Source organism: Amblyraja radiata, chromosome 14 (assembly GCF_010909765.2).
Source record: "Amblyraja radiata isolate CabotCenter1 chromosome 14, sAmbRad1.1.pri, whole genome shotgun sequence".
NCBI lineage: Eukaryota > Metazoa > Chordata > Chondrichthyes > Rajiformes > Rajidae > Amblyraja > Amblyraja radiata.
The window spans coordinates 52,199,324-52,222,131 of NC_045969.1; the positions used below are offsets into that span (position 1 = coordinate 52,199,324).

Here is a 22,808-nt window from a genome sequence, read left to right on the forward strand (position 1 = left end):
AGTGGATAATATTAGCTACCCTCCAATCCACAGGAACTGATCCTGAATCTATAGAACATTGGAAAATGATCACCAATGCATCCACGATTTCTAGAGCCACCTCCTTAAGTACCCTGGGATGCAGACCATCAGGCCCTGGGGATTTATCATCCTTCAGTCCCATCAGTCTATCCAACACCATTTCCTGCCTAATGTGGATTTCCTTCAGTTCCTCCCTCACCCCAGATCCTCTGATTAGTACATCAGGAAGATTGTTTGTGTCCTCCTTAGTGAAGACGGATCCAAAGTACCTGTTCAACTCATCTGCCATTTCCTTGTTCCCCATAATAAATTCACCTTTTTCAGTCCCTTTAGAAGTAAATATAGAGAGTAAAAGAGATGAAATATTTTTTTGGGGGGTATGATTTGGAATAATATCCAATACTATGGAAAATTGTAGGAAAGAACTGCAGCTGCTGGTTTAAATCAAAGTTAGATCACAAAATGCTGGAGTAACTCAGCGGGATGCTGATGAAGTGATTTGAGAGGTCACCCATAGACCACAGTCTGTCCGTGTTGGTAGAAATGTGTCATCCTCGTTAACAATCAGCATGGGAGCATCTCAAGGCTGCGTGCTCAGTCCCCTGCTGCACTCACACTATACGCATAACTGCGTAGCTGGTCATAGTGCGAACTCCATTGTCAATTTCACCGACGACACCACTGTTGTGGGACGAATCACTGATGGTGATGAGTCAGAGTATAGAAGTGAGATCGACCGATTGACCGAATGGTGCCAGCACACCAACCTGGCTCTCAACAACAGCAAAACCAAGGAACTGATTGTGGACGTTGGAAGGGGTAGGATAGGGACCCACAATCCCATTTATATCAACGGGACGATGGCGGAAAGAGGCAAGACCTTCAAATTCCTGGGCGTGCATTTTTCTGAAGTTCTTTCCTGGTCCCAGCACACTGATGCCATCATAAAAAAGGCACATCAGCGCCTCTAATTCCTGAGAAGATTACGGAGAGTAGGTATGTCAAGGAGGACTCTCTCGAACTTCTACAGGTGCACAGTAGAGAGCATGCTGACTGGCTGCATCGTGGCTTGGTTCGGTAACTTGAACGTCCAGGAGCAGAAAAGAATGCAGAAAGTTGTGACCACTGCCCAGTCCATCATGGGCTCTGACCTCCCCACCATCGAAGGGATCTATCGCTGTCGCTGCTTCAAAAAGTCTGCCAACGTCACCAAAGACCCACATCATCCTGGCCATCCACTCATCTCTCCGTTGCCATCGGGAAGAAGGTACAAGAGCTTGAAATCTGGCACATCCAGGTTCAAGAACAGCTTCTTCCCCACAGTCATCAGGCTATTAAACTCGCCATCAAACAAACTCTGAACAATAACAGCCTATTGCACTTTATCTGTTTATTTATTGTGTATATACTGTATATGGTCTATGGTATATAGACACACTGAGCCTTTATCTCCTGTTCTGTATTGTGTTTACATATTCTGTTGTGCTGCAGCAAGCAAGAATTTCATTGTCCTATCTGGGACACATGACAATAAAACTCTCTTGACTCTTGACTTGACTTGACAGGCAGCATCTCTGGAGAGAAGGAATGGTTTCGGGTCGAGACATTTCTTCTAGAAAATCTGATCATCCGGCAATGCTGAAGTTCCAAAGTTGGCGAATTATTGGAGATTTACCATATTACGTCTCAATATATTTGTGAAGATATTACACAAGTGAAGGCCAATTCACGTACGTTTCATTATTTCAACGTCTCAACATCTACAAAGCTAATTAACTCTTCCGATCTGAGGGCGGAGCGGTGGCGCAGCGGTAGAGCTGCTGCCTTACAGCACTTGTAAGGCCAGAGACCCGAGTTCGATCCTGAGTACGGGTGCTGTCTGTACGGAGTTCGTACGTTCTCCTCGTGACCTGCGTGGGTTTTCTCCAAGATCTTCGGTTTCCTTCCACACTCCAAAGACGTATAGGTTTTTTAGGTTAATTAGCTTGGTATAAGTGAAAATTGTTCCTAGTTTGTGTAGGATAATGTCAATGTGCAGGGATCGCTGGTCGGTACAGACTAGGTTGGCTGAAGGGTCTGTTTCCACGCTGTATCTCTAAACTAAACTAAACTAAATCTGATCATTCTGGTTATATAGCAGTGGGATAAAACGCTACTAGTGTAAATGAGTGATTGATGTTCAGTGGTACAATGGTGCCTGTTTCCATTCTGTATCTGCAAATTAAAGTACGTTTCCTAATAAAGGAAAAATATTTGTACAATTGTATTTTTGAAATGACAAAAATGATATTGCGGACAATAATTGGCATGATTTTTGTCAAGAGCATTGCTATTTTTGTATTTGTTCTTTTAATTTTTTCTTCACAGATAATGCATGATGACTTCACAACACTCACAAATCAATTTAGAATGCTACATTTTTGAAAGGGTTTGTGTAATGAATGTGTAATGAATATTTAAAGATGTTTGTGGAATTTTTAATTCATGGCAGGATCTCAGGCAGGAAATTGTGTAAACTAACTGGAAAGAAGTGAAACCATGTGTTCAGCACTGGAGAAGAACAAATGCCAATACAAGCGTATAGAGAATAGACAGTCACACCTTGTGCTTATACAAAAGTCCTGCATGCCACTAAAGATAGACACAAAATGCTGGAGTAACTCAGCGGGACAGGCGGCATCTCTAGACAATAGACAATAGGTGCAGGAGTAGGCCATTCGGTTCTTCGAGCCAGCACCGCCATTCACTGTGATCATGGCTGATCATCCACATTCAGTACTCCGTTCCTGCCTTCCCCCCATTTCCCTTGGCTCCGCTATCTTTAAGAGCTCTATCTAACTCTCTCTAGAAAGCTTCCAGAGAATTGGCCTCCACTGCCTTCTGAGGCAGAGAATTCCACAGATTCAAACTCTCTTTTCCTCATCTCCGTTCTAAATGGCCTACCCCTTATTCTTAATGGAAGGAATGGGTGATGTTTCGGATCGAGACCCTTCGTCTCTGAAGAAAGAGAATTTTCTTTCTGCTGGAGAATTCCCCAGCATTTGATGTCTATCTTCAGTGTAAACTGGCATCTGTAGTTCCTTCCTACACATTTCGGCCTCCATACCACTTGTGGATACTGAGCCTTGGAGTTATTAATGATCCCCACCCTGACATTTATGTTAACCATGCACGGTACATCAATTCTTTAAAATATATAGTCTGCTGAGAAATCCCTCTCCAAGCAGTACTAGCAGTACTTAAAGGGCAATTCTAGATTTGGCATTTTGTAATAAACTGGATTTGATTAGGGAGCTTGAGGTAAAGGAAGTAGTGAAGATAGCATGATAAAATGCAACCTGCAGTTTGAGAGGGAGAAGTTGAAATCAGATGCAAAGAAGGGCCTTCTCTCCAGAAGTGCTGCCTGCCCCGCTGAGTTACTCCAGCATTATGTTGCAGTATTACTGTTGAGTGAAGGTAGCAACACAGGCATGGTGGGGGGAGGTGACTAAAGTTGATTGGAAAGGGACCCTAGCAGGAATAATGGTGGAGCAGCAATGGTAGAGGTCCCTGGGAGTAATTTGGAAGATGTAGGGTCTATTCATCCAAAAGAGGAAAGAAGATTCAAAGGGGAGAATGAGGCAATCGTGGCTGATGAAGGAAGTCAGCATAAAAGACAGCATAAAACTAAAATAAATGGCATGTAATGTTGCAAAGATTAATGGGAAACTTCAGGATTGGGAAGCTTTTAAAAACCAACAGAAGGCAACTAAATAGGCACTGAGGGGAGAAAAGATGAATGGCAATCTAGCCAATAATATAAAATAATAATCCCCCCGCTGCCACCATGTTGTACTTCATGGTCCAGTATTTGTTATACCATTGTTATGACTCTGGAATGACCACAAGTACATGTATTTAGGGGTTTGAAGCTGAGCATAAATCAAGGCTCTGTTTATTCACGACCATCTGGAACCAGCGTGCCCTGCCCATATTACGTAATTCCCACATATACATGTTGCTATGTGGGCAAACAAAGTTGTCCTTGTGATATAACAAGGTAGTCCTTGCAATAACACAACAGTGGATACCACAAGTTCCTTCAGATATGAAACAGGTAAATGAGAGGCAAGAGCTTAAAAATGTCGCTGGAGAAGTAGTAATGGGGAATAAAGAAATGGCAGATGAATTAAATACGTTTTTTGTGTCAGTATTCACAGTGGAAGACATCAGCAAAATGCCAGAGATTCAAGATAGTCAGGGGCTAGGTTAGTGGAGTTGCGATTATTAGGGAGAAGGTGCTTGGGAAGCTGAAAGGTCTGAAGGTGGATAAATCACCTGGATCAGATGGACTACAGCCCAGGGTTTTGAAAGAGGTAGCTTTAGAGACTGTGGAGGCAGTAGTCGTGGTCTTCCAAGGATCACTAGAGTCACGAGTGGTTCTAGAGGACTGGAAAATTGCAAATGTTACTCTGCTGTTCAAGAAGACAACGAGACAATAGAGGGGAAACTATAGGCCAGTTAAGATTTTACTGTCCATTATTGAGGATGAAGTTTTCGAGTACGGAAACACATGATAAAAAAAGGTGAAAGTCAGCATGGTTTTCCCAAGGGGCATGATAAATCTGTTGGAATTCTTTGAGGAAGTAAATAGTGGGAAAGACAAAAGATATTGTTTACTTGGATTTTCAAAAGGCCTTTGATAAGGTGCCACGCATGAGGCTGCTGAACAAGATTAGAGGAAAGTAAATGGCTGCCACAGAGAAAAGTAAGTCCTTTAGAGAGCGCGGCCCTTTGTATTAGAGGGAAGATGCTGGCATGGATAGAAGGTTGGCTGAATGGCAGCTCAAAGGGTGGGAATAAATGGGGGCTTTTTATGGTTGGCTGCCGATGACTAGTGGTGTTTCGCCAATGTTCATTTTGTACATTAATGATTTGGATTATGGAATTGACGGCTTTTTGGCCATGTTTGTGGATGACATGAAGGCAGGTGGTGGAGGAGGTAGCGTAGAGGCAGGAGAAAGTCTGCAGAGCACTTGGACAGGTTGGGAGAGTGGGCAAAGATGTGGCAGGTGGAATACAGTGCAGCAAAGTGCGGAGTCATGCACTTTGTTAGTAGGAATGAAGACTATTTTCTAAATGGGGAGAGGATTCAGAAATCAGAGGTGCCAAGCGACTTGCGGGTGCTGGTGCAGGATTCCCAAAAGGTTAATTTGCAGGTTGAATCGGGAGGACTGCCCCTGTCCCACTTAGGAAACCTGAACGGAAACCTCTGGTGACCTTGCGCCCACCCAAGGTTTCCATGAGGTTCCCGGAGGTATTGGTCACTCTCCCTAATGGTCGAAAGTGGTTTCCGCGTGGTCGACGCTTCTTCTATGTTACTTCGATTATTTCAACAAAATCAAAACCGGCCTCGACTAAAAATAGGTTGCCATTTGGTCGAAGCCAGTGGAGTGGGGTTGCTATTTACTTACAGGCAGTCGAAGGCCATCTCGTTCACTGACCGGCCATTTTGATTGGCTCATTTGAGCTTTCAGGACCTAGAAGGACCCACGGGAAGGTAAAATGCCCGCTAAATTTATTAAACTTCTTAAAAGATACAAGATACATTTATTTGTCACATGTGCCAGATGGCACAGTGAAATAAGATTACCATACAGCCATACAATAAAAATAAAGAACACAACAATACACGATAGAATTCAACATAAAAACATCCCCACACAGCAGAATCAAATTTTCCCGCTGTGAGGGAAGGCACCAAAGTCAGTCTCTTCCTCTAATGTTCCCCAATGTTCACCCGTGGTCGGGGCCTCCCCGAGCCCTCCGCAGTCGCCGCTACGGGCGGCCCGATGTTCAGGCCCGCTCGCCGGGGTGATGTAAGTCCGGCGTCACGGCTGGGGGACGTCCTCAGCGGCCTGGACAACAGAGTTGGCCCCCTCCTACCGAAGTCCGCGGCTCCCAAAGTCCGCAGGCCGCGCCGGGCGGAGACTGATGCCGGCGGCCCTCTGCAAGGAGCCCCAGAACTCCGCGAAGATGGTCAGCACCGCCCGCATTGGAAGCTCTCCAAACCAGAGCTCCACGATGTTGGAGCAACGGCCCAACGCTTCGGAGCTCCAAACAGCGACCCATGTAGGCATCGCCCGCTCTGCGGTGAATCCAGCGCTGCGCCGCCGCTGTTGTAGCTCTGGTCCGGTCCCCGGTCCCCGGCAGGAAAGGCCGCTCCGATCCAGGTGGGTAGGCCGCGAGGTGGGGGGCGAGGACGCGACTCGGAGAAATAGTCGTGTCCCCGTCAGGAAACGGCTGCGAAACAGTTTCCCCCTTATCCTGCCCCCCTCCCCCACATAGAAAAGTTAAGGTTTCCCCCAAAACAGACTTTAGACTAACTGAAATTTAAAAAAAAGATTGAAAGGACAAACAGGCTGTAGGCAGAGGCTGCTGTCAGTGCAGCGCCCCTAGTTTTGAACTGTCTCCCCATCCCCCTTCTCCCCCCCCTTTCTCCCCCCTCTTTCTTCCCCCCATTTCTCCCCCCCTCTTTCTCCCACCCCCCTTCTCCCCCCCCTTCTCCTCCCCCCCTTCTTTCACCCCTTCCCCTTCTCTCTCTCCTTCTCTCTCTCCTTCTCTCTCCCCTTCTCTCCCCCCCCCCCTCCCACCCCGCACTCTCTAAAGGACTTACCGTGCTCTGTGGCAGCCATTTACTTTCCTCTTCATCGCGCAGACAGCACTCCTCCGCTGTCCCTGGCCCCCACCTTCGCGATGTGTGTGTGTGTGTGTGTGTGTGTGTGTGTGTGTGTGTGTGTGTGTGTGTGTGTGTGTGTGTGTGTGTGTGTGTGTGTGTGTGTGTGTGTGTGTGTGTGTGTGTGTGTGTGGTCGGTAGCAAAGATCCTTTTGGATCTTTGTTCGGTAGATGCAGCTCACGCTTCGGTGGAGGCTTTCCAGGCGAGTGGCCAAACCCTCTGGCGACTCATGGAAACCTTGGGTGGGGCGCAAGGTCACCAGAGGTTTCCATTCAGGTTTCCTAAGTGGGACAGGGGCATTAGGAGGACATATGTAATGTTAACATTCATTTTGAGAGGAATAGAATATAAAAGGAAGGATGTAATGCTGAGGCTTTATAAAGCACTGGTCAGACAACATTTGGAGTAAGACCGGCTGTCTTTTTATCTCTAGCCTTTGTGCAATCATCTCCCCAACCAAACCCCCCTCATCTATATCAACCTATTACGTACCTAGTCTGAATAAGGGTCTCGATCCAAAACATCACCCATCCCTTCTCTCCAGAGATGCTGCCTAACCCGCAGAGTTCCTCCAGATTTTTATGTCTATCTTCGGTTTAAACCAGCATCAGCAGTTCCTTCCAACATATTAGATACCAGACTCTGCCATGCCTCTCTTCTCTTTCATGTTTCATCCCACCCACCCCACACCCCCACAATCAGTCTGAAGAAGGTTCCCGACCCAAACGTCGCTTATCCATGTTCTCCAGAGATGCTGCCGAACCCGCTGAGTTATGCCAACACTTCGTGTCTTCGTTTTTCTTAGCTTATGAGAGGTCTATTCAAGAGTCTGATAACAGCAGTGAAGAAGCTGTTCTTGAACCTGGCAGTACGTGCTTTTGTGTCTTCTTCCTGACAGGAGAGGGGAGAAGGGATAATGACTGGGGCGTGAGTGGTCTTTCATTATGATGGCTGCTTTCTCGAGGCAGCGTGAAGTGCAGTAGAATCAATGGGGATAGACTGGTTTGCATGATGGATCGGGCTGTGTTCACAATTCTCTGCAATTTCTGCAGTGATTGCCCAACAAAGCTGTGATGCATCCTAATAAGTTCTTTAGTGCGGCTGGGAAAAATCGTAAGTCATTAGAGATATATTCTACTTCCTTAGTTCTCTGAGGAAGTAGACTTTTTCTTGTACTTTCTTGGCTGTGGTGTCAACTAGGTTGGAAAAGAACATAACGATTGAGCTATTTACAGCTAGGAATTTGGGGCTCTGAACATTCTTTACTTCAAAAACATTTATGCAGATTGGTCCATGCATTCCACTCAACTTCCTGATATCAATGGCGATCTCCTTCATATTTCTAATATGGAGGCTGAGGTTGCTGTCTTGACTACATATTGTAGACTCATAGAGTCACACAGTATGGGAACAGGCTCTTCAGCTCAACTTGCCCATGCCAACCAAGATGCCCCATCTAAGCGAGTCCCATTTGCCTGTGTTTGGTCCATATTGTCCCTCTGAGCGCCTCCCATCCATGACCCTGTCCAAATAGCTTTTAAATACTGCAATTGTACATGTTTCAACTACTTCCTCTGCCAGCTCATGCATATACTCACCACCCTCTGTGTGAAAATGTTGAGTCTTAGGTTCTTATTAAATCTTCCCCTCACACCCTATATACCTCCATCATCTTGATTCCTCTATCCTGGGAAAAAGGCTCAGTGCATTCACCCTATCCATTCCACTCATCATTTTATATACCTCTGTATAGGATCGGTCCACAGCCTCCTGCTCTTGAAGGAATAACATCATAGCCTTCCCAACCTCTCCTCTCAAGCCCTGGTAACATCCTTGCAAATCTTTCCTGTATTATTTTCAGTGTATAAAATCATGAGAGATTGGGTAGAGGCACAGAGTATCTTGCTCAGAGTAGGTGAATCAAGGACCAGAGGACATAGGTTTAAGGTGGAGGGGAAAAGATTTAATAGGAATCTGAGAGGCAACTTTTTCACACCAAGGGTGGTGGGTGTATGGAGCGAACTGCCAGAGTAGGTAATTGAGGTAGGGACTATCGCAACGTTTAAGAGACAGTTAGATAGGTGCATGGATAGGACAGGTTTAGAGGGATATGGGTCAAACGTGGACAAGTGGGACTGGTGTAGCTGGGACATGTTGGCTGGTGTGTGCATGTTGGGCTGAAGGGACTGTTTCAAAGCTGTATGACTATGACTATGAGAGGGTAGAGGACTGGGAAGGAGATGGATTGCTCTAACATGGTACTGTAGTATGGATTTAAAGGATCATCGTCCATGCAGCAGCTATTTTATGATCCTGTTCACCTTTGGGCATATTCATGATTGGTGCATTTGTATCTTGGTCAGGTTATGTGCACAATCTTGATTTAAGGTATTGCAGTAGTTGGAAATCTGAAATAAGTGTGGCACGGTGGTGCATCCTCATAGAGCCACTGCCTCACAGCCCCAGAGACTCAGATTCAACTCCCGCCTCAGGTTCCATCAGTGTGGATGTGTACATTCCTCCTGTTATCCAGGTTTCCTCTGGATGCTGCAGATTTCCCCCACATCCCAAACACATGCAGGTAGTTGGCTTCATTGGCCTCAGTAGATTACACCCAACGTAAAGGTGAGTACTGGGAAGAGTTGACAATAAAATGGGGGATAAATCTTTTAAATGGGATTAATGAAGGGTTAGTGTAAATGAGTAGCTGAAAAACAGTGGGTCAAAGGGTTTGTTTCTGTACTGTGATTCTAAACTAGCAAAAGCTGGAACGATTCAGCAGGTCAGGCAGTATATGTAGTGAGAGAATTAATGTTTCACTAACTTTTCATTGATTTGAAATGTTGAACTCTTTTTCTCTGTCCGCAGGGCCCTGCTTAGTATTTCCAAACATTTTCCATTTTTATATTCACAATAGATTACTTACACCATTCAAATATTAAATAAAGACAATTTGCCAGTAACCTTGGTCCCCCTCGAGTGAGTCTAGTTGGTTCAAAGGGAGAAGAATATCATGAAGCATTTCTTTATGAGCAGGATGCCCACTCTGATAAGCATACAGTAGTTGACAGATGCAAGCCATTGTACAGGTGACCATGTGGTATGTAATGAATGAGGTTTGGGGAGCCTGCAAAATGTATTGCTCAGAATTGTTAATTCTGAAAGCTGGATCTGGGTTTTGTGCTGTTCACACCATCCATAGACGATTTGGAGTAAAGTATTATTTGCAATGCTACAGTTTGAATATTTTAATGCACTTGCACACATAATTGGGAGTGCAGAGATAATATTGTTAAAATGTAAGAGGCTTGTGCATGTTTTATCGGCTAATTATCTCACCAGTAATGTGCCAAGTGTATGTTAATAAAAGGCTACCTGATGAATGCTACTGAAGTATAAGACTGATGCATTGCTGATACCGATACTTCAGTTAAAACAGAACAGTTGCTGCTCTGGAATAGGGGACATAGAATTGCATTCATTAGTTCTGTGCCCCATTTTTCAAACATGGCTTGCTGGAGGCTATGACGATCTTATGAAGTATTTGTTCCATCTTGCCTTACTTTGTCTTCACATTCTGCTGGCTTTGCTTGGTGTTCTGCCTGGTTTGAACATTTTATTAATTCAATTTGGATCTTTAGGCTGAGTAATTGCATCGATGATGTCATGAAGAGTACAAATTGTTTACACAGCAAGAGGAGGGAGCTTCCCTTGATGAGCCAATTGCTTGTTTAAAGCTGCATCACACAGGCCTGAATGCCTCGAGTTTAGTCACTAATTTGTTCCGAATTGCTTCTCCCTTCAACAATCTTCTCCCATCTCCACCGAACTGGCCACGGGGATGGGGATATTCCAATAAATTTTGAGCGGAGAATCACTGTTCACTGTGCTTCCACTCCCAATTGCTGAATCAAAGTCAATAAAATGAGTAATCTCGCTAACCACATTGAGTGGAGAGTATAAGTGGCCACAGAAGTGTGGCAACACTCCTTTCCCATTTGAGGCCTCACCTCACACAGATGTGATAGATTGTGGCCAATACCATGGAACAGGGCGGCACGGTGGCACAGTGGTAGAGTTGCTGCCTTACAGCACTTGCAATGCCGGAGACCCGGGTTCGATCCTGACTATGGGTGCTGTGGGATTTTTTCCGAGATCTTCGGTTTCCTGCCACACTCCAAAGACGTACAGGCATGTAGGTTGATTGGCTTGTTGTAAGTGCAAATTGTCCCCAGTGCATGTAGGATAGGATTAATGTGTCAGCGCGGACTCGGCGGGCTGAAGGGCCTTGTCTCCGCACTGTATCTCTAAACTAAACTGTGTTTCAAGAATGAACGGGGAGAAAATTGAAGAGTGGTGAAGTGGGAGTGAAGAAAAAACAACAACAAAAAACAAGTGTGCCTTATGAAGCAATGTGGAATGAAGTAAGAAAAAGGTGCAGCAGGTCCAGGGTTGGTCATTTGTCTCTGGAGATAGTGATGAACGAGTGGTAATGCATTTAACTCAAATGTTATTACCTCCCCCCGCCCATCGTCCCCGGCAGTCGGGAGGGACTCCCACTCATACTTTGTTCAGTTCCCTCAAAGTCAATAAAACCTTTTCAATGCCATTCCTTCTTCACAAGTGCCCGAGACAAATTTCTATCCTACAGGGTTACGGAATGTCTGATTTTGTTTCATCACTGATCGAAAATATTGCATCATGGCATTGCCCATGTACTTTCGCTGCTGCAACTTGTATTGCAACATTGTCCTTGCATTTCACAGGTCCTCCAGTAAACGTTACATGCAATATTTTTATCAACAGTTTTGGCTCTGTCACGGAAACTACAATGGTAAGTGCTGATGACCACTGTCAAATAACTTGATGTCTTGTCCGGTAGCAGCTTGTCAATTTTCTTTCTTTTGTTTTATCATTCAAATTGCAGGTCTTCCTGTTAATGTTACATGCAACATATTTATCAACAGCTTTGGTTCAATAGCAGAAACAACGATGGTGAGTGGGACTGAACCTGAGGCCATCTTGTAATGAATCGCTTAGTTTGTCAGCTTACCACCAGAGCTTTGATTAACAAGTGCTCAGTAGCAAGCCATCTTACTCCAGGCTGCTCCAGAATCAAGAGCAGTGCCCTAGTTTCTGAATCACACAGTCGCCAACACTTGGCGTGCATGATCTGCCCACAGACTTTTCCATACTTCTGCAAGAAAAGTCCTGTAACTTAACCAGAAAGTCACATTGCCAAAAATCACTCGGTGGCTTACAAATTGTAGAAAGACTTGTGTGAAGTGATAAAAAAATCAGCATTAGCGCTAGGAGCCCAAGGGAAAATCCAGAACTTGTTGAATCTTCCTTTTTAAAATCCCTCTTAACGAATAAAAATTCAAGTGTGCAGCCATTAAACTGTACTTTATGTGCAATAGATGCAGTAATATTAAAAACTAATGTTTTATTTTTAATTGAGCTACTCATTCCGATCTGGTGACACAGTGTATCTCTCACAGAGGAGAGATTTTTTTTTAATCACTTCAGTCGTGCAGGAAGTGCAGAGTAGGTTTACAAGATTAATTCCCGGGATGGCGGAACGGTCATATGCTGAGAGAATGGAGAGGCTGGGCTTGTACACTCTGGAGTTTAGAAGGATGAGAGGGCATCTTATTGAAACATATAATATTGTTAAGGGTTTGGACATGCTAGAGGCAGGAAACATTTTCCTGATGTTGGGGGAGTCCAGAACCAGGGGCCACAGTTTAACAATAAGGGGTAAGCAAAACGATTTGAGTATAAGAGCATGGAGGTTCTACTGCAGTTGTACAGGGTCTTGGTGAGACCACACCTGGAGTATTGTGTACAGTTTTGGTGGCCTAATCTGAGGAAAGACATTCTTGCCATAGAGGGAGTACAGAGAAGGTTCACCAGACTGATTCCTGGGATGGCAAGACTTTCATATGAAGAAAGACTGGATAGACTTGGTTTGTACTCGCTAGAATTTAGAAGATTGAGGGGGGATCTTATAGAAACTTACAAAATTCTTAAGGGGTTGGACAGGCTAGATGCAGGAAAATTGTTCCCGATGTTGGGGAAGTCCAGAACAAGGGGTCACAGTTTAAGGATAAGGGGGAAATCTTTTAGGACCGAGATGAGGAAAACATTTTTCACACAGAGAGTGGTGAATCTCTGGAATTCTCTGCCACAGAAGGTAGTTGAGGCCAGTTCATTGGCTATATTTAAGAGGGAGTTAGATGTGGCCCTTGTGGCTAAAGGGATCAGGGGGCATGGAGAGAAGGCAGGTACAGGATACTGAGTTGGATGATCAGCCATGATCATATTGAATGGCGGTGCAGGCTCGAAGGGCTGAATGGCCTACTCCTGCACCTATTTTCTATGTTTCTATGTTTCTAAGTCATTTAGAATGGAGACGAGGAAACACTTTTTCTCACAGAGAGTTGTGAGTGTGGAATTCTCTGCCGCAGAGGGCGTTGGAGGTCAGTTCTCTGGATACTTTCAAGAGAGAGCAAGATAGGGCTCTTAAAGATAGCAGAGTCAGGGGATATGGGGAAAAGGCAGGAACGGGGTACTGATTGGGGATGACATTGATCACATTGAATGGCGGTTCTGGCTCAAAGGGCGGAATGGCCTACTCCTGCACCTATTGTCTATTGTCTATGAATATACAACACCAGAAATATGGAGTGGGCCCCACCCCTCTTCTTCAATCGTGTCTATTTATAGGAAACACCCAATCTGGTGTTAAAGGGCAGGAGATAGTATTGGAGGGGTTTGCAAATTTGGAGTAAAACTTGTGCAGATTTAGTTATTAAGTAAAATCATGCATTGCTCACTCACATCCAAGTTTTCATGGCTGATTAAAAAAAAGTTGTTATGCACCTATTTCATCATAACATTCCAGGATCTTTTGAGTCTAAATGGGCAGACATTCCTGAATGTCTTTGAAATCACGCTTTTTGAAGATTAATGCATCAACCTGTCCTACAACAGCACCATTTTGCTAATTAATTTCCTTTCTGCCATATTTTAATGAAGTTCTGTAATTTATTTTCAATAGATTAACACCTCCGTTAAAATATCAGACCGAGAGATTCCCATGGTAACATATTAGGAAGCCCTACATTAATTTGCAATGCAAATTTTAGAAGTTAAGAAAATTGGATTTTAGAAGAAGAAGATGCTGTTTCCAAATTATAGCTACTAGGCTTCTGTACATTGCACTGGCACAAGAATTCTCATAACTAAACAAGAGCAAATTGGAATGACCACCAAATACCTTATTTGCTGCTGACAATTATATTCCAAGATTAATAAAATAATACCTTCTAAAATTATTAATTACATTTGTGTTGAACAGTAACTTGAAAGCCTATCTCACCAGAAAAAAATAATGATGTGTAAACACATGACTGGCTCAAAGCTCTTATTTATGCAGTGACATTAATCATTTTATTTTAAATGAACCTCTGACTTAATACTAGCCTGGAAATGATATTAAAGGAATGAAGAGCAAGATTGTCCAATACCTGTAACTGAAGTTTATCCCAACAGGAAAATAAATTCTAGGACGCCAAATAATTGTTGCTTCAAATACTGAAACAGTTTACAGTTGTTGAAATGGATAAATATCTGTAAATTTCACAGACATTAAATCTCATGATTAGCCCATTCGGTTGTTTCAAGAATTTATCCCAAAATGATTGCCTGGTAATCACACAGGAGTACCAGCTGACCATTTTCAACTTTCAATGGGAATTCAACTGCATAATTACCTTATACACCTTATTAGTCTTATACATTGGCGAGACCAAACGTAGGTTGGGCGATTGTTTCGCTGAACACCTTTTCTCAGTCGACCTGGGCCTACCTGATCTCCCGGTTGGCATACACTTTAATTCCCCTTCCTACTCCCACACTGACCTTTCTGTCCTCGGCCTTCTCCATTGTCAGATAGGCCAAATGCAAATTGGAGGAACAGTACCTCATATTTTGCTTGGGCAGCTTACAACCCATTGGTGTGAATCTTGATTTCTCTAACTTCAGGTAACCCTTGCATCCCCCCTCTCTCTTCACCCCGCCCACCAAAGTTGTTGTATCAGTTTCAGTCGTCTTGTTGAGTCTCATTGGCTATAACTCATTTTCACCTAGCCCACAGCTAACAATGGCCTGTTTCCTTTATCATTGTAACTTTTTTGCATATCTTTAATTCATTTGTCCTATGTCTCTCCATCTCACCGTCTATATCTCTCGTTTCTTCTTAATCTGAAGAAGGGTCTCAATCCAAAACATCACCTATTCCTTTTCTTTTTGTTTTCTGTCTTCTGCATAATTACTTTGCACTGATCAAAGACGGCACTGAAAACTCATACTCCTGTTTATGCCGCTTGGGCAGTTTGCACCCTAGCGGCATAAACATTTACTTCTCCAATTTCCGGTAGCCCTTGCTGTCTCCTCCCCTTCTCAGCTCTCCCTCAGCCCTCTGGCTCCTCCTCTTCCTTTCTCCTTTCTTCTTCCCGCCCCCCCCGCCCCCCCTCCACCCTACATCAGTCTGAAGAAGGGTGGGGTTCGGCCCGAAACGTTGCCTATGTCCATCGCTCCATAGATGCTGCTGCACCCGCTGAGTTTTTCCAGCACGCTTGTCTACCTCCTGAGAATCATATTTTGAAACACTAAACAGTGAAAAATGTATGGGAGGTGATGTGAAAAATAAACCTTCCTTTGGGCAAACCTTTCCATGACCAAAAGAGAAGCACACAGTAAATAATTAAAATTGTATACTATTACACCCCCATCTCAAAGCCACGTTCACTGTCTGTATCAGAACGGAGAATGTTTTCCACAACAATTTTGAGTAAAGAATTGTTTGTATGACTTACTCTTTAATTTAACAAAACCTCTTTGGAGTATTGGGTGAATTCAAAACCACTAAATCTATCTTAGAGTAATAAAGCGTGAAAACAGACCCTTCAGCCGAACTTGCCCACACCGGCCGACATGTCCCAGCTACACTAGTCTCACCTGCCCATCCTACACTAGTCTCACCCTTTCTTGTGTGTATGACTGCAGAAACCAAATTTCGTTTGAACCTCAATGAAGTTCAAATGACAACAAATAAATTGTATCATTGTATCACATTTGGTTCATATCCCTCCAAACTTGTCCTGTTCTTGAAACTGTCGAATTGTTTCTTAAATGTTGGGATAGTCCAAGCCTCAACTACCTCCTCTGGCAGCTTGTTCCATACTCCCACCACCCTTTGTGTGGAAAAAGTTACCCCTCAGATTCCTATTAAATCTTTTCCCCTTCATCTTAAATCTATGTCCTCTGGTCCTCGATTCATTATTCTGGGCAAGAGACTCTGTGCATCTACCCAACCTATTCCTCCTATGATTTTATACACCCTATAAGACTTACCCCCTCATCCTCCTGCTCTCTAAGGAATAGAGTCCCAGCCCACTCAACCTCTCCCTATCGCTCAGACCCTCGAGTCCTGGCAACATCCGCGTAGATCTTCTCTGTACCCTTTCCAACTTCCTGAATGATTTAAGATTTTCAGTTTTTGGTGAAATTGTTTAGTTACATACATGTTCATAATTAGCAGACTGCGATTAAATTGTTTTGATGAGATCTGAATGGATACAAAGTTGAATTTGGACCCATCCATTGAATAGTGATGATTAGGCTATTTTGAACCAATGTTTGACACACTGCACATGAACAGGACAGAATACTAATTTACACATTCTTGAATTACAAAAATAGAAAAAAGTTAACAAATAGGTTTGAAAAAGATTGCAGTGAAATAGAAGTACTGTCTCTACGCTGAGAGCAATTGTTTTAATCTCTCAAACCATTCAGTTTTCAATACTTTACACCTTCTCCCCCTCTTTCTTTGTCGTTTTCTGACGTCTTTCATCCTTGTGAGACACACTATGTTCCCCCTGACTTAAAATTTAGTAATGATACCCAAACCACCGATTTAATCCTTTAATGTATTCACTATGTCAACTGTAATCAATTATCCAACTACTCCTACTTACTGTGGAGTGTCAACCCCATCAAATGCATCTCACTCTGTAGCCACTTCTGGTCCCTCTTAAGTGCATGCCCCCCTCTGCTACTTAGAGTCATACAGCCCAGAAACAGGCCCTTTGGTCCAACGTCCACGTCAACCAAGGTGCCCCGTCTACACTTGGCCTACCTGCCCATATTCATCTAACCCTTCCTATCCATGTACCTGGCCAAATATATTTTTAAATGATATAAAATTATGATATGGTTGATAGTGTACACAGCCACAACCTTTTCCTGTGCCTGTGGGAAATGTCCTGTAAACATTTTACAAATCCCACGCTATCTAAGCCCTTGACACTATGACGGCCCCAGTGTATGTTGGGAAAGTTTAAATCCCTTACTATGACAATGTTATTAATCTTACAGCTGCCTGCAATCTCCTGAAATATATTTGCTCTTCTAATTCCCCCTGACTATTTGGAGGCCTGTAGTACACTTCCAACAAGATGATCATTCCTTTATTATTTCTCCGCTGCACCTGCATAGCCTCACAGAAGGAACCATCAGTAACGTTATCTTAAAACAACACCCTCTCCTCCTTTATCCCCACCTCTATCTCTCCTGTCGCACCTGTACCCTGAGAAGGGTCTTGACCCAAAACATCACCCATTCCTTCTCTCCAGAGATGCTGCCTGTCCCGCTGAGTTACTACAGCATTTTGGTTCAGTCTTCAGTGTAAACCAGCGTCTGCAGTTCCTTCCTACACAGCCCATCTATGAGATGTGGGAAATTACTTGGGCGACATCCACAAAGAGAACATGCAAACTTCAAACTGCGGGTCAGGATTGAACTTGTGTTCCAAAATTGCTGGAGCAATAAATCATCAGCTCTCAAACGGAACAATTGTGTCATTCCTGTAAATTTCACAGCATAAACAGAATTCCACATAGCAACAAAATACCCACTTTCCTTTGGTCAGTGGAACCTAAAGGGCCTGTCCCACTTCCACGACCTAATTCACAACCTTTTTTACCCGTGGACATTTTTCATCAGGCTAGAAAAACGCCCCAACCTACTTGATGCCACGAGTACCTACGACTAGCATCACAGCCTGCTACGACCTACCTATGACCTCCTACGACCTTGTGACGACCATGCTGCGAGTATGAGTCAAGGGCAAACTCGGCAGAGGTCGTGAATTAGGTCGTGAAAGTGGGACAGGCCCTTAACTCTTCCTGATATTCAGCCTCTGGTTGACATTAGCAGAATACTGCGCTTCCACTTGTTAAAAACCTATTCCTGTGCTAAATAACTTGAAAGGTAGTAAATCAATACCCTAATGTGATGTTATTTCTACTCCCATAATATAGAACAACAGACTAGGAATGTAGCGTTTAACAAAGTTAAACTGTCCCATAATAAATTTAGTGACTTTGAAAAGCTGGGTGAATTGTACAATCAGATGTTTCATGTTTTAAGATGTTGTGGTACTGGGGCTGCATACCGATTCCTGCTCTAAATTAGCTGCGGGGAGGAATGGGAAGAGGATGGGTCCCAGGCCTGATTCAAGGCTAGAGGTGATATCTCCGGGTGCACCGTGGATAATTTCAACAGGGAGCTGAAAGACTAATTTCCATGCAGATTTTATTTTATTTTTTCACCAAACACCATTCCGAACAGTGATTTTTTTCCCTCCGTTTTTAACATGGAGAGTGAGCAGGTAATAATGGTCTATTACTTTCCTAACGCTTTCATTAGGGTGGTTGGTTGGTGATGCAGCCTAACCTGCTGGTCGGCAGCAAATTAAGTAGAGTTTCACCAGCACAGCAGAATTGCTTATTGCTACACAAAATGTGGAGAGTTGGCATTTGGGGCAAAGACAATAGTTTAGCCATTTCACATTCTTAGAACATTGCATGAACATGGTCTGAACATTGACTTCTCCGTAACCCTTGCTTTCCCTCCCTCTCCATCCCTCCCCCTTCCCAGTTCTCCGACCAGTTCTACTGTCTCCAACTACATTTTATCTCTGTTTGCTTTGTTGTTAACTTCTCCTGGCTAACAATGATCTATTCTGCATTTTACTTGATCTCGGTTCCCTTTGTCCTGTTTTCACACCTTACACTTCTTTATCCATACACTTCATTATCTCTGTATCTCCCTCTCCCCTGACATCAGTCTGAAGAAGGGTCTCGACCCGAAACGTCACCCATTCCTTCGCTCCAGAGACACTGTCTGTCCCGCTGAGTTACTCCAGCATTCTGTGTCCAGAACTCTTAGAACGCTAATTGAACGTTCCTTTAGAGTGAAAACAAACTCATTATAAATATTTACCTTCAGGTGCTCACGAATTGCAACAGTTAAATTCTATAAATGGCACAAAATTGTCAATGGATCATGTGGTACCTGAGAAACTCTGCCTTGACACTTAAGTTACAAGATGGCTCTCAATGGATGTCTGTGCACGGAAGCTAGCTGTGTAACAGGTAGATTTTTAACTGTGTGCTCAGTGCTTTCAAGAAAACTTGAGCAAATCATTCATTGAAAGTCTCATACAAAGTGGCTGCTATTTTTTCCAACTTGATGGCAGTCTGAAGCTAATTGGATTGATGTTATTATTTTCATGATGCTTTTACTAGCTGCATGCCATTTTCTGATAAACTGGTTTCCAGTGGACTTTCCAGCAGCTATTGTGTACTGTTGCTGAATGACAGACTTGGGAAATTCCCTGTGCTAAATATTTATTTTACAGCTCAATTAAAAAAAAATATAGTGGCTGACAGCTTCATCCACCTGCTTTTAATTAAATAAAAAGGCATGATTTGTGACATTTCCCAGATAAGTGAGAGATTTAAAATTGTCTTATAACCTCATTAATGATGACCAGATTGTTTGGTGGTTTAACTGTTTGGTTTCCTCATTAACACATGCAAGCTCCTGGTACAGAAACAAAGAACTGCGGATGCTGGCTGATACACAAAAGGACACAAAGTGCTGGAGTAACTCAGCAGGTCAGATGGCAACCTTGAAGAACATGGATGGGCGACGTTTTGGGTCGAGACCCGTCTACTGATTGTAGGGGGGGTGACAAGAAAGCTGGAAAATGGGAAGTGTTGTGGAATATGAAGCCAGAGGGAGGCAAGAGGGGGGCAAGAGGGGAGGGTTGGAATGGAGAAATAAGGAGGTGGGGCACATGGAAGGGAAGGGAGGGGAGATAGGGGAGTTTGAGGGTGTGGGGTTAGTTGGAAGTTACCTAAAGTTGGAGAATTCAATGTTCATACCATTGGGTTGTAAGCTACCCAAGTGGAATACGAGGTGCTGTTACCCCAGTGTAGGCTCACTCTGACAATGGAGGAGGCCCAGAACAGTAAGGTCAGTGTGGGAATGGGAAGGGAAGTTAAAATAGTTACCAATCGGGAGATCCTGTCTCCGCTTGGATAGCTTGCAACTCAATGGTATGAACTTTGAATTCCCCAATTCACCCCCTCCCTTTCTCCCCTCCCCCCTCCTCTCTAACCCCCCTCCATCCATCCCTCTCTTGTGTCCACCCATACTCACACCCATTTCTCCCCACCAAACATAAACACAGCTTCTTCCCACAAGCAGTAGCTCTACTCAACTGCCAAAAGTCTGTAACCTCTTTTCACGCTGGTACTTAATTTTCACATGTTTAATTTATAATGTTTTATTTTTAATCGTCTGCTGTGTATCGTGTTTTTACCATGAGCGAGCAAAGCACCAAGTCAAATTCCTTGTTTGTGTGTACATACTTAGCCAATAAAAAAAAATTCTGATTCAGATTCACGCTACTTTCCTCCTTCTGGCTTCACAATCCTCAACTCTTCAAACCTGTCTCACCCCTACTGTTCTTATCTCTGGCCTTTTGTTCCAACCACTTGAATTTCAACACTCTCCCTTGCCTACGTCGGCCTACCACGCTTTGTCTTGTCTCTTCCCTTTTCCTACCTTCTTCTCCCCCCCCCCCCCCCCCCACAATCAGTCTGAAGAAGGGTCTCGACCCGAAACATCGCCTGTCATGTTCTCCGGAGATGCTGCCTGATTTGCTGAGTTACTCCAGCACTTTGTGTCCTTTTGTGGCAGCTTGTGATGACAAGCTTGTCCATGCAAAAAGGCATCAGAAGAATTTTAATCAGGGAGAATCCCTTTCCGCTGGCAAGTGAATCAGCCACTAAAGTGCAGAGATTGAAGGCAAATGCCAAAGAGAAGCAAAGGAGGGATGACATTTATTTTAACACTGAGCTCTGAGCCGGAACTGGCCTGCCAGTATGATACAAGATTGAATTAATAACATGAAGTGGATGCATAGTTAGGGAAATAATATTGATGGCCAATAAGGTAAGAGTAGTGGACAGAGAATGCCTTTCAAAATTCAGGTCTAATGGCCTATTGTATTGCATGCCGTTCTGCCCCAATACTTGTGGTTAGGCCCCTGCCCTGACTGTGGAGGAATAATCATGTGCAGTTGGGGGCAGTCAGTTTCAAGCATCGCGACAAGGCTTACACATCACTCAGGGACTTCACCAAAATAAATAGAGGCTCATAGGGTGGCACGGTGGCGCAGCGGCAGAGTTGCTGCTTTGTAACGGATGCAGCGCCAGAGACCCAGGTTCGATCCCGACCATGGATGCTGTCTGTACGGAGTTTGTAAGATCCCCCCATGACCGAATGAGTTTTCTCCGACGTCTTCGGTTTTACTCCCTCACCTCAAAGACCCACAGCTTTGTAGGTTAATTGGTTTGGTGTAAATGTAAATTGTCCCTAGTGTGTGTAAGATAGTGTTAGTGTGCGGGGATAGCTGGTCAGCACGGACTCGGAGGGTCGAAGGGCCTGTTTCCACACTGTGCCTCTAAACTAAACTAAACTTGTAGTGGGGTGCAGACCCAATCGCATAATAACTGAAAATGTATTGTCTGCTGACTAAGTAAAGATTATTACATCAGCCAACCCATCGACTGGCAATATTCAGAATCATCTAAAACTACTAAAACAGTTGGAAACTATTTAAACTATTAAAAACATCTTAAACTAGTTAAAAGTTTTTAAAAAAGCCAAAGCAATTACAAATATTCCAAACACATTCAAACAGTTTAAAACAAATCCAAGGCATTAGCTCAACATGCATTCTTCTCCATTGAAACTATTGGACATGTTGCCCCAGAGTTCGATCTAAGACTAAGGTGGTTTGAGCAGACTCTCAATCATAACTGCTGGAGAATTGCTGTAATGTTGCCAGGCTCAATGGGGAGTCTAAGGTTAGAGCACATCCGTGAAAAACAAAGAACTTTGACCTGCTAAAATATCCCACCCAGAATTTACGACCTGTCATTCTATGAGTCTGTGTTGTGCCCTGCTTGTGATGTCAACAAAGATTACAGAGGGATGTAGATCTGCTCTAATGCCAAATGAAATCCGTTCAGTTTAGTTTATTGGCATGTGTACTGAGGTTTTGCGTGTGACGAGTCAGCAGAAAGACAATACATAATTACAATCGAGCTATTTACAGCATATTGATACATGATAATGGGATGATATGGGGATAATGTTTAGTGCAAGGGAGAGCCGACAAGTCTGATCAAGGATAGTCCGAGAGTCACCAGTGAGATAGATAATAAGGATTTCATTGTTCTATCTGACACATATGACAATAAAACACTCTTGACAAGTAATTCAGCACTGCTCTCTGGTTGTAGTAGGGTGATTCAGTTGCCTGATAACAGCTGGGAAGAAACTGTCCCTGAATCTGGAGATGTGCGTTTTCACACTTCTATACCTTTTGCTTGATGGGAGTGGGGAGCATGGCTTAAACTTGCAAATCAGAATACTCTTCTAGTCACTGCCTAATGGAACTTTCACAGACTAAGAAGATGGGGTTGGAGTGGGTGGATGAAGGGAAAGATAATTTACACTATGCCCTCCCACAACTGACTGGGAGCATCCACTCATTGTGCAACAGCTTATGGTTGCATTAAATCAAAAACCTACGAGGAAGGTAGAAGTTGCCTCCTGCCTCTGGTGACACTCTGCATCTTT

The 22,808-nt window shown here is 43.8% G+C and overlaps 1 protein-coding gene across 1 annotated transcript in view; it reads left to right on the top strand.

The window, feature by feature from the left end:
- Positions 1-22,808, top strand: part of glra2 (glycine receptor alpha 2) — a 225,165-nt gene that overhangs the window by 66,514 nt on the left and 135,843 nt on the right. Inside the window, exon 3 of the mRNA XM_033033354.1 lies at positions 11,504-11,571. Within this exon, the coding sequence (XP_032889245.1) occupies positions 11,504-11,571 (68 nt within the window). The remainder of the gene's footprint in view (positions 1-11,503; positions 11,572-22,808) is intronic.